The sequence below is a fragment of the Schistocerca gregaria genome, chromosome 4, assembly GCF_023897955.1.
Source record: "Schistocerca gregaria isolate iqSchGreg1 chromosome 4, iqSchGreg1.2, whole genome shotgun sequence".
Classification (NCBI taxonomy): Eukaryota; Metazoa; Arthropoda; class Insecta; order Orthoptera; family Acrididae; genus Schistocerca; species Schistocerca gregaria.
This window is the reverse complement of record NC_064923.1, coordinates 568,167,588-568,180,582: the sequence shown is the minus strand read 5'-3', so window position 1 is coordinate 568,180,582 and position 12,995 is coordinate 568,167,588. Positions and strand designations below refer to the sequence as shown.

The 12,995-nt window shown below is 43.2% G+C and overlaps 1 protein-coding gene across 1 annotated transcript in view; it reads left to right on the top strand.

The window, feature by feature from the left end:
* LOC126267817 (venom allergen 5-like) overlaps positions 1–12,995 on the top strand; it is a 185,550-nt gene that overhangs the window by 127,188 nt on the left and 45,367 nt on the right. The window contains exon 2 of the mRNA XM_049973123.1: positions 2,293–2,418. Coding sequence (XP_049829080.1) covers positions 2,293–2,418 — 126 coding nt within the window. The remainder of the gene's footprint in view (positions 1–2,292; positions 2,419–12,995) is intronic.

The window sequence follows — 12,995 nt, the reverse complement described above, 5'->3', positions numbered from 1 at the left end:
AGCGTTAGAGGATCGACCAGGTACTGAATGGTTTATTCAAGATGGAGCCCGACCGAACAAGTGTTTCGCTTTCTTGAGGAATACTTCGGGAATCGAGTCATTGCTTTGGAATATCCCAAATTCACTGGTGCAGGCATGGATTGGTCTCCATATACGCCGGATTTGACTCCCTGTGACTTTTTTTGTGGGGCACAGTGAAAGACATGGTCTACCCGAAGCATACCGCCACGCTGGACGAGCTTGAATCGGCGATCTCTGTGGCATGTGAATTCATTTCGGTTGAGACACTACGAAATGTGATGGCGAATTTCATTCTTCGTTCCTCTGTAGTGCCAATGGTGAACATTTTGAAAACATTGTGATGTGATTTTTTGCAAAGATTATGTTCATACGATTATTTCACTTATGTATGCTGATATGAGCTATACAGCGTACAGCGCCATCTGTTAGCACCTTTTGTAATTATTATTTCAAACTGCTGTATAAACTTCTTACAGCCTTCACAATAAACATACCGTTTACTGCATTCCTCTATCGATCTTTGTTTTCCAGATATTTAATTTTGAAATCAGGGAGCCCTTTTCTTGACACCCTATAAGTATGGCGGAAAAAAGTGAAGTACGGTGTTTCACTTGTTTCTAACAAAAAGCTGGTCGGAATTCTTCCCACTTCTATGATTTTGGCCTAGTAGAAGAATTCTTTGGCCACAACGCTTTACTTTTTTTTCATAACATTAAGAGTTTCACTGATAAAGCAAGACAGAAATTCACATATTATTACAACAGCTGCACAGTTTTGTTAGTATGTAGTTAGTTTATTTTTTGTATGTTATGGTATTTTCATGCATGATGCATATGTATATTTCACGGCTCAAAAAAAAGTGTCGAATATTTTGAGAGGTGGTAGTACTCATCGAAACAAGAAAAATAAGTCCAATAAACATGGGTCCGGAAATGCATACTCTTTGAGATAAGTCCAATAAACATGAGGCCAGAAATACGTAATTTAAGCCATAAACACGTTTTTACAGGAAATGTTCAACGTGGCGCCCACTCACGACAATGCAAACCTCTGACCTCCAGTGTAAAAAAAGATGCGACCATGTAGTGTCCCCACATCGATGATTGGCGCGGCGTAGACCGATTCCTGGAAGTGTCTCAAGGTGATCGAGGTCTGGGGAACGAGCAGACCAAGATAAGGGACCACTCCTACCATCCAGTGGTCCTGAAACGTCGCATCGGATGTTCACACACATTGTGGCGTAAGTGTGCTGGTGCACCATCATGTATGAACCACAATGGCACGCCTCCAGCAACATAAGCAATGCATTAATGAGAAAGTCCAGATAATGCACCCCACTTAACCTTTGTGGTACCACATATGACCCTATTAATTTGTCACCAAGTACACCTGCCCAAACGTTAATTGAGAATCGGTGTTGATGCTCCGCTTTCTGAACTGCTTGGGGATTTATATTTGCCATACATGCTGGTTATGAAAATTTGTAACACCATCTCTTGTGAATCCTGCATCGTCGGTAAATAAAAGCTTGGATTCTGCAACAGGTATTTATAGAACCGTCGTCTGCCATAATGATCCTGTGTCCTTACTGCCTGAACGTGCTGTAGATGATATGGTGCAGCAGTTGTTCATGGACTCCCCCCCCCCCCCCCCTCCAGATAAGAGAATGAGTCACGCCTTCTGCTGCTGCTAATAATCGCACACTGATCCCAGAGGTTCCTTCCAGCAAATGTAGCACTCACAGAAGAGCACTGTGAGTAAGCCGTAATAATTCGCTACCAATACATTTGACGGAGCGGCAATGCAACGACTGTGCTAATATTCACTACCAAGGGTCGCGCAACCCTTCCTATAAACGTATTTATTTCGAAAAGTATGCTGTTCTGGACCCATGTTGGTTGGACTTATTTTTTTTCTTTCAATAGTATTGCCGCCTCTCAAATCATTCGTCACTTTTTTTGAGCACCTCTTATGCAGAGGCACGTGACAGTCGAGGCTGTTTCTCTGGCAGCAGAGGAGACCTTGGTGTAGTATTTGTAAAAGGTAGCGCCTCTTGCAAACTCTGCAGTTTGTCCGAGGGTGATAGGTAGTGTCTCATTGAAACGCTACTCCTCGTTTTTTAGCCTGAGAAGATTTAACCATACTCCAAGATGTATTTCGCCTGAAACTTGTCAGCAGTGCCAGAATGACAGCTGTGTCAGTGCCATCTAAAGAACATCCAAGCTACACTTGACGAGGGCTTTTCTGAGGTAGTGTTTCCAGTTGTTGCAGGTGCGCAGGCTGTGGGCGTTGGCGGCCATCCGGACTGCGCTGGTGGCTGCGGCTGTGGGGGTGACACTGGCAAAGACCACAGACTACTGCAGAGTCTGCCAGGACCACACCATGTGCCGCTTTAAGGTACGATGTGCAACACACTCCGTCTGCTAGACACCTTGAGTTGGGGCCAATTAGCTGCCGTGTCACTTGCCATATGAAGTTGTTCACAACTTCCCCATTATACACCTCGTGGTTTGTGCCACTGATAGACTCACTGCATGACACATCCCATTTGGATATTTGGCCACTGACCCAGTGCACTGTGATGTCAGTTGCGGTATGAAGCAATTCAAAATCTCTGTGATGGCGTCAATACGTCAATTCTATCGCTATACACTGAGGTGACCAAAGTAATGGGATAGCTTCTAATATAGTGTCGGCCCTCCTTTTGCCCAGGGTAATGCTGCAGCTCGACGTGGCAGGGACTCAACAAGTTTCCGGCAGAACTATTGAGACATGCTGCCCCTGTAGCTGTCCATAACTGCAAGAGTGTTACCGGGGCAGGATTTTGTGCACAAACCGACCTCTCGATTATGTCTTAAAAATGGTTGATGGGATTCATGTCAGGTGATCTGGGTGGCCAAAGCATTCGCTCGAACTGTCCAGTATGTTCCTGAAACATATCGAGAACAATTTGTGGCCTGGGGACATGGCGCATTGTTATCCACAAAAATTCCATTGCTGTTTGGGAATGTGAAGTCCATGAATGGTCTCCAAAAGCCTGAACATAACCAAAACCCAGTCGACTCCATGTTAACACACCCCACATCATTATGGACCCACCACCAGCTTGTACAGTGCTTTGTTGATAACTTGGATCCATGGTTTCACAGGGTTTGCGCCACACTCTATCCCTACCTTCAGCTCTTACCAACTGAAATCTGGGCCCATCTGACCAGAGCACGATTTTCCAGTCGTCTAAGATCCACCCGATATGTTCATGAACCTAAGAGAGGCACTGCTGGCGATGTCTTGTTGTTAGCAACGGCACTCACGTTAGTCATCTGCTCTCAGAGCCCATTAATACCGTCCACGAACCTCAGAGGGCCATAGACACGGGTTCCCATGTAGATGCTGTGTTTCCTGATTTCCGCAAGGCGTTTGATACAGTTACCCACAGTCATTTAATAAACAAAGTAAGACCATTTGGACTATCAGACCAATTATGTGATTGGATTGAAGAGTTCCTAGATAACAGAACGCAGCATGTCATTCTCAATGGAGAGAAGTCTTCCGAAGAGAGTGATTTCAGGTGTGCCGCAGGGGAGTGTCGTATTCACAATATACATAAACGATCTTGTGAATAACATCGGAAGTTCACTGAGGCTTTTTGCGGATGATGCTGTAGTATATCGAGAGGTTGTAACAATGTAAAATTGTACTGAAATGCAGGAGGATCTGCAACGGATTGACGCATGGTGCAGCGAATGGCAATTGAATCTCAATGTAGACAAGTGTAATGTGGTGTGAATACATAGAAACAAAGATCCTTTATCATTTATCTACAATATAGCAGGTCAGCAACTGGAAGCAGTTAATTCCATAAATTATCTGGGAGTAGGCATTATGAGTGACTTAAAATGGAATGACCATATAAAGTTCATCGTCGGTAAAGCAGATGCCAGACGGATTCATTGGAAGTATCGTAAGGAAATGCAATCCGAAAACAAAGGAAGTAGGTTACAGTACACTTGTTCTCCAGTTACTTGAATAGTGCTCAACGGTGTGGGATCCGTACCAGATAGGGTTGTTAGAAGAGAGAGAAGATCCAACGGAGAACAGCGCGCTTCGTTACAGGATCATTTAGTAATCGCGAAATCGTTACGGAGATGATAGATAAACTCCAGTGGAAGACTTTGCAGGAGAGACGCTTAGGAGCTCGGTATGGGCTTTTCTTAAACATTCGAGAACATACCTTCACCGAGGAGTCAAGCAGTATATTGCTCCCTCCTACGTATATCTCGCGAAGAGACCATGCGGATAAAGTGAGAGAGATTAGAGCCCACACAGAGGCATACCGACAATCTTTCTTTCACGAACAATACGAGACTGGAATAGAAGGTAGAACCGATAGAGGTACTCAAAGTACCCTCCGCTTGCGGACTATGGATGTAGATGTAGATGTAGAATCTACATTGTAGATGTATTTCTCTGCTCTGTGCTAATACAAACGTTTGCCTTACGTCTCGCATTGAGTCATGCAGTTATTTTATACAACGTTGCTTGTCTGTTAGCAATAACTGCAGTTGCAGTTGCGGGGGAATTCTGAAAGAGTGTAATTAAGTTGTGAATTGAGTAGAAATAAGACCAATACCTTGTGAAAAGCCAAATACTCGGTATAAAAAAGGCATGTAATGTCTTCACTTATGTTGTTCTTAAAGCCACAGCATTTCTCATTTCACCAGCTGTCGATGGCCTTTAAAAGTTACGTTCTTTCATCAGAGAAGTTTGTAGTTAGTGGAATAACGCAGGAGATAATGAAGTTTTGCATAGTAACCATACAGCAACAAACTCTCTTCCGTATGCTATCATTTCTCAAATCTCATTTCGATATCTCAAACTGTATGTGAGATTTGATGAATGTTATGGATATTTCATTCCGCCTTTATCGCTGTCGCAAATGCAGGAGCTACATAATATAGATTTTCTCGAGACTGTTCACAAATAGAGACCTCCAACTAAGTCTAAAGAAAAATTCAATATGTTAGCAAAATTTCATACACAGCAACGAGTAATATGCACCAAACGCAAATTCATAGCGAGCCCTATTTCTAATTACAAACTCTTTCGAGTTTCGCGAAGTGTTTTATACAAATGCAAATATCGCAATAACTACAACCATTAACGAGACGACGGGCACTCCATCATGAAACTGACGTATAAGGCTATAAGAAACACAAAACTGAATTCTTTTGCTCAGTTTTTGCTGTGAAATCGTTTGAGAAAGATTTCAGGGCATGCACCTCAATTCTGTCATCGCATCCAGCTGAAGGCAGGCGTCAGCTTCCCCTTCCAAACAAACGTATAAACTTGCCCAGAGCTTTGGATGACAATTGGTCAATGCACACAGGCCACCGTATAACTTCAGCTCAAAGTTGGTAGTGATTGTGAGAACTTGTACAGCGCAATACTACATGATGGACATCCTGTGTTTTGTGTGTTACCTCTCACGTGACAATATTGTGATACCATTCTCTAACAGGAGAGTCCTTGTCTACAAATAGCACATGTCTTTAGGAACTGACTGTGTGATGCTGCGGTCCATTTGTGGCCAGAAAAGTCCCCAGATCTGTCTCCAGTTGGACATGTGTGTGACCAGCTCAGATATACTCAGTCCAAGACCCAGTATCCAGCATATCAAGCCCCAATTACAACCGTTGCGGACCAGCTTTCCTGAGGAAAGGGCACAACAGGTTTATGACACCCTTCCCATCCACATCAGTGCATACATCCACGTCAGAGGGGGTGTAACATCATGTTGATAAATGGGTTCATATGGATAAGTTCTTTATAAATTTTGTAATCACTTAAATAACATCTCATACCACCTAAACTCTTGAAGTTTCATTTCTTTCATTCCTCAGTTTCTGGGAACTTAAGGTTTTATCTGAAACAGAGTACGTTATTTGTTTTTCCGTGCTAGGTGTACTGCAGTTTAAATGTGTTTTAAGCAATATGTGTTGCACTTCTACTTATGGACCATCAGGGGGTCATTTGGTAAATATAGTCAAGACTTTTCTACATTTTGCTATTTTGGTTACAAACAGGTATTCTTTTGGATTTGTCGTCCGCTTTACATAATTTTTTACATGTTGTGAAGATGTTTGGCATTTTCGCACAGTTAGCGAAGGCGAAGTATAAGAAAACTTCATTGAATTTTTATGGTTGGCGATTTTACGGCTTTGAGAAACCCATTTTTTTATTTTTCGAGAAATTTCGCTTACATTAATTAATTTTAGTCCACTTTAAACAAAAGCTGCAAACTTGTTATTTATACATGTGCGTTTTAAAGTAAATCATCTCACAAACAATTTAAGAAACTTTCAGTACTTTGCAAGTTGTAGTTGAAAATGTGATATTCTGGTATAAAGTACGGCACATTAACCAGCCAGTGAAACAGTCTCAGGTAGCACCTGAAGAAGACAGCGAGGTACGCTGTTGAAATATCGTGCGAGAACGACGCGAACATCCGGCTGGATTCCCGAATATCCAAGATGTCAACAGATCGCCGGGAAAGCATGAAGAATTACAACTATTATACAATTTAGAAATTTCACAATCATTTTTTGTTAAGGAATTATCAGAGCTGTACCAAATTTTATAATTGTAGTTATAATATTTTTTAGGATAATGAATTTTAAACAATTTCTATGTACCAGCACCGTCTTTATTTCATATTAGCAATGTTACTGAAGCAGAGGGATTGTATTTCTCCAGATTCATCATAAACAGAGTATGATTATGAACTCTCAAATTAAATGGCCCAATGCTGTTTCAATATCTAAATAGTTATAAAATACATATGGCTGAAAAATAACATTCTATGCAGGTAATTTTTCGGTCTACAGGAGGTGTAAGACACAATGAACCCTCGAATATAATTGTTGTATAATGATTGTCAAGTGTCAGTCTTAATTTCGTATGTAAAATGTCTATAAAAATACTCCAGCGAAAGAATATGCCATAAATGCTTCAATCTTACAATGTTATGTTATTTTATACCCCTACACGCCCCCCCCCCCCCCTTTTCACTCTTCACACACACGCACACACACATATCCGTTAAATTGCTGCCTAAAACATAATTATTAACTCTCAAATTAAGTGCCATAATGATGATTTCACGCCCAAATACTTATAAAACATATATTGTTATGGAATAAAATCATAAACAAGTACTTTTTCGGCCTGCGCGTGATGTATACTCAAATTAGATATTTCCACATCTGAATTTTGATCTTTATGCTTGTCCAGTGTTACAATATTACCTCCACGTCTGAAATATGTAAAGGGTGTTGGCATTTTAACCGGAGGATACGTTACTGGTGGTCAGTGGAATGTACTGACGTCACCTAGTGCTTTTACAAGTTTTTTAGTAATGCTTCAACTTAGCAAGAACTATTTTATGGGGGACGAAAATACTTCATCTTGTTGTACACTAGAAAAATATAATCGAATTTGTTAACAGGCTCCTAGACATTACGTACAAAACGAGAGATTGGGAGGCAAGACAGGTTGTTAGCAGACGTTAGGTACCAATGGATACTAAATAAGCCAACGAACGATCAAAAGCTTGAAGTCGGTAGAATCGCCACCCCTCAACTAGAACTGAATGAAAATGTGGACGCAGTCTGATGCTGCCCGAGCAGAATTCCACTTCAACGCAGGTACGGAACCAGGGTTCGTAGCTGTCGCAGTTTCTGTCTCGCCCCCGGTAAACTTGTTATTATTCCAACTTTATATGTCCCACACACACTAAGAGTAATAACAATAATTATTAAAATTATAACATTAAAATAATAACCACCATACATTATATGGAACTACCAGAGGATCGACGAGAACAGAACTCAAGCGCTGAATTTTGTGAACCTGTCTGGATGAACAACCATCACACAAGGCTAGTCAACATCCAACAGAGTCCTACCATGCTCATAATACCTGGCGCTATCAGATCTACTTCAGTTCATCGGCTTCCGTTGTTAACAGGTATTATGCCACCCGACGTTCGCAGATCTACTGTTCTTAAAGAGAGAATTCAACGAGGTCTCCAGGAATCCGGATCTGCCAATGCATAGCGGTCTGCCACCATTAAATGTTAAAAGGCTATAATTGCGCCGGCCGCGGTGGTCTCGCGGTTCTAGGCGCGCAGTCCGGAACCGTGCGACTGCTACGGTCGCAGGTTCGAATCCTGCCTCGGGCATGGATGTGTGTGATGTCCTTAGGTTAGTTAGGTTTAAGTAGTTCTAAGTTCTAGGGGACTAATGACCACAGCAGTTGAGTCCCATAGTGCTCAGAGCCATTTGAACCATTTTTGAGCTATAATTGCGACATCCTACTCTAACTGATGCTTCTCATATGACTGCCAGAGACTTTAAACATCTTGCAGAATGGAAAGATTGGAGGGAAGAGATGTGAGGCTGCGCAACGTCTACTGGGATGCTAAGCTTCCAAGTGGTTATCATCTACCACAAATGACCTGGACTGCTTTGAATCGAATCCGCATGGGCAATGCCTGGCGCAGATATGCGTTTTACAAATGGAACAAGGGGGTAGCGATATGCACATATGGAAATGGCGGCAGTATCCCGTCCACAGTGTTTAATATCAGACACTACATTGGCGGAGCTGTCATTTGAGATCAGGTGATCCATGTGAAAAGGTTTCTGAGGGGATAATGGCCGCATGGCGGAGAATTAACCGACTCTGAATGCGGAATGGTACTTGGATATAACCTGTTGCGGAAATCGTTAGGGAATTCAGTGCGCCGAGATCCACAGACAACGCAGTGGCAGGAGGCTTTCACTTGACGAATGAGAGCAGCAGTGTTTGTATAGCGTGACAGTGCTAACAGACAAGCAACAGTTCGTGAAATAACCGTAGAAATCAATGTGGAACATACGACGAATGCATCAATTAGGACAGTACGGAGAAATTTGGCGTTAACGGGCTCTGCCAACAGACGACCGATGCGAGTGCCTTTCCCAACAGCATTACGTCACCTGCAGCGCCTCTCCTGGGTCAGTGACCGTACCGGTTGTACCCTAGACGGCTGAGAAACCCTGTGCGGCGAAGCGGGGTCGGTAGTCCGCATTCTCTCTTTCACTTACCGAAAGTCCACCTACCTCGATATGCTTCTTTCCGACGTCCCTTCACTCTGTAGTAGCAGATACGTACTAGGCAGTGTAAAGCAGCGTTGATGAAACCACGTAATACCCACCACACAGAACCGCGTAACTCGAGTTGAAAGTTACTTCCTGAAAGTTCACATTTAAAAAATCGGGCATTGTTGTATTCTACTTCAAGAAAGCATTTAAAATTTGATTGAATTTGCTTTTTATTCATATGGAGACACATGAAATGGCTATCAAGTCCGTATTATTACTATGGTAATACTCTATCATTCAAAGTCCACCGTCTGTACAACATAGTTTCACTCGAAAAGTAGCCAGAATTTTTGCAAGTCCGACCTGACTAATTTTCACGTTCTGGTCAGGTACCGACCCACAACTATTCGCGAGTTAAACATTCGGTCGTTTCAGTGGTCTTCTTCGAAAGAACTGCTCGCCAAAGTATTCCGTACAGAGCACGAAACATGCAACGTGGAACTGTTACTACGACCAGAATGTTCACACGCTCATAATTCTCGAACTATTTAATTTAGAAACACCAAACTTTCATTAAAATGTTCGTAACTCTACTCGTTTAAGTCACGGGGTATTCGAACCGCAATTAACTCACTATTTCTTCATTTTTCAGAATATTTTTACAGAGCTATCTAACATGGTGTTATCATTAGGCCGGTTAGCAAACGACTATCTCGATTTACACTCCTGGAAATTGAAATAAGAACACCGTGAATTCATTGTCCCAGGAAGGGGAAGCTTATTTGACACATTCCTGGGGTCAGATACATCACATGATCACACTGACAGAACAACAGGCACATAGACACAGGCAACAGAGCATGCACAATGTCGGCACTAGTACAGTGTATATCCACCTTTCGCACCAATGCAGGCTGCTGTTCTCTCATGGAGACGATCGTAGAGATGCTGGATGTAGTCCTGTGGAACGGCTTGGCATGCCATTTCCACCTGGCGCCTCAGTTGGACCAGCGTTCGTGCTGGACGTGCAGACCGCATGAGATGACGCTTCATCCAGTCCCAAACATGCTCAATGGGAGACATATCCGGAGATCTTGTTGGCCAGGGTAGTTGACTTACACTTTCTAGAGCACGTTGGGTGGCACGGGATACATGCGGACGTGCATTGTCCTGTTGGAACAGCAAGTTCCCTTACCGGTCTAAGAATGGTAGAACGATGGGTTCGATGACGGTTTGGATGTACCGTGCACTATTCAGTATCCCCTCGACGATCACCAGAAGTGTACGGCCAGTGTAGGAGATCGCTCCCCACACCATGATGCCGGGTGTTGGCCCTGTGTGCCTCGGTCGTATGCAGTCCTGATTGTGGCGCTCACCTGCACGGCGCCAAACACGCATACGACCATCATTGGCACCAAGGCAGAAGCGACTCTCATCGCTGAAGACGACACGTCTCCATTCGTCCCTCCATTCAAGCCTGTCGCGACACCACTGGAGGCGGGCTGCACGATGTTGGGGCGTGAGTGGAAGACGGCCTAACGGTGTGCGGGACCGTAGCCCAGCTTCATGGAGACGGTTGCGAATGGTCCTCGCCGATACCCCAGGAGCAACAGTGTCCCTAATTTGCTGGGAAGTGGCGGTGCGGTCCCCTACGGCACTGCGTAGGATCCTACGGTCTTGGCGTGCATCCGTGTGTCGCTGTAGTCCGGTCCCCGGTCGACGGGCACGTGCACCTTCCGCCGACCACTGGCGACAACATCGATGTACTGTGGAGACCTCACGCCCCACGTGTTGAGCAATTCGGCGGTACGTCCACCCGGCCTGCCGCATGCCCACTATACACCCTCGCTCAAAGTCCGTCAGCTGCACATACGGTTCACGTCCACGCTGTCGCGGCATGCTACCAGTGTTAAAGACTGCGATGGAGGTCCGTATGCCACGGCAAACTGGCTGACACTGACGGCGGCGGTGCACAAATGCTGCGCAGCTAGCGCCATTCGACGGCCAACACCGCGGTTCCTGGTGTGTCCGCTGTGCCGTGCGTGTGATCATTGCTTGTACAGCCCTCTCGCAGTGTCCGGAGCAAGTATGGTGGGTCTGACACACCGGTGTCAATGTGTTCTTTTTTCCATTTCCGGGAGTGTATATCTACTGCCTGCACACTCCACTATATTCGCGCGCGAACTGCTTAATTCTGATTGGCTGTTGATCTAAACGACCAATCAGAATGTTCTTTCCAGATCATTCTCGCGGCAGAGCTTTCATTATCCAATCAATAATTTGATGGTAATTAACGTCATTAAAACTTCAATTTCTAGTATATTCTTTAGTCAAAATAAGCGAAGTACGAATTATTCTCCAAATCGACAAACAAACTTATTCTGTCTCTAACTTTAATTCTAGTTGATTTTATACAAAAGCAAGCTCACACTGACATACGTCACCTGAATCATGGTTCCACCATAACTTTCCCACAGTCTATCTGTACAAGGTTTCATATAAATGATATGTTAAGATTTAACGTACGTCCCACATACACCCTGTCAATCATTCTCACGCACTCACAACAAAATATAATCAAATAATATTTCTGACTGATTTTTGTATTACGTAATGCTCAGTGACTATAATTTTGAAAAGAAAATTCTAATTAATTGATTTTACGCACTGATAAATTTGTAATGGCTACAAGTGATAATGGAAGTAAATCTGTATTTATTCCTGACTTGGTTTTTAAAAACAAGCATTGTTTTTAGGACATTTAGGTAATTTTCTTTATCTTCGGCACTATAATAAATAAAACTCTGGAATTTTGACAGCATAACTCCATTAATAACAAAAGGCTGGTTACCAAATTTGAACAAAATCGGGAAATAACTAATATGGATTAAAACTTTGAACATAGCTGCTAAGGTTCAGTGACCGTGTCAGAATTATGTTGGAACAAATAAGCCGTAGGTCACACATATTAAGTCAAAATTGACCTGGTTTCGACGCTACTATGAGAATTAGACTAACTGTTTTAAAACATATTAGGTATATAGTACATTAATAAAATCAAAGTTTGTACTGATTCGAAAATATGCAGTACCTACAAGTCACATATTAAAAAAGATCTAAGCCGGAAAGGCGACGTCATGAACAGTTGTGAGATGGCGAGCCGCTAAGGGCTGCTCGTACTGTGAACAGTACGAACTTTAATTTTATTAATGTACTATATACCTAATATGTTTTAGAACAGTTAGTCTAATTCTGAAGACGACATTCATAGTAGCGTCGAAACCAGGTCAATTTTGACTTAATATTTGTGACCGAGGGCTTATTTGTTCCAATATAATATGGATTATTTAGATTCGTAGAGAGTATGAATCTTCGTATTGACTGACTGTTACGCTATGCAGTGCTCACGGCAGTCAGCGTCAGCTGCGCTGGGAACAAAGCGAAAAAAAATATAGTCATCCTGCAGCCACTGTACCCAACGGCTGCGTGTCTTACTGCCACAAATGTCATCTCGTAATAACTTGTTACGTTACAAGTGGTCTGCTCAGGTTACTCCCGATTTCAGTTGGTTAGAGTTGATGGTACGGTTCATGTGTGGTGCAGACCCACGAAGCCATGGACCCAAGATAGATTTAGACCCATGAACCCATGGACCCAGGAGGTCAACAAAGTACTTTGCACGCTAGTGATGGCCCCGTAACGGTGTGGGCTGTGTTTACAAGAAACAAATTGGGTCCTCTGGTCCAACTGAACCGATCGTTGACTGGAGATGGTTATTTCCGGTAACTTCGAGACCGTTTGCAGCCATTCATGGACTTCATGTTCCCAAAC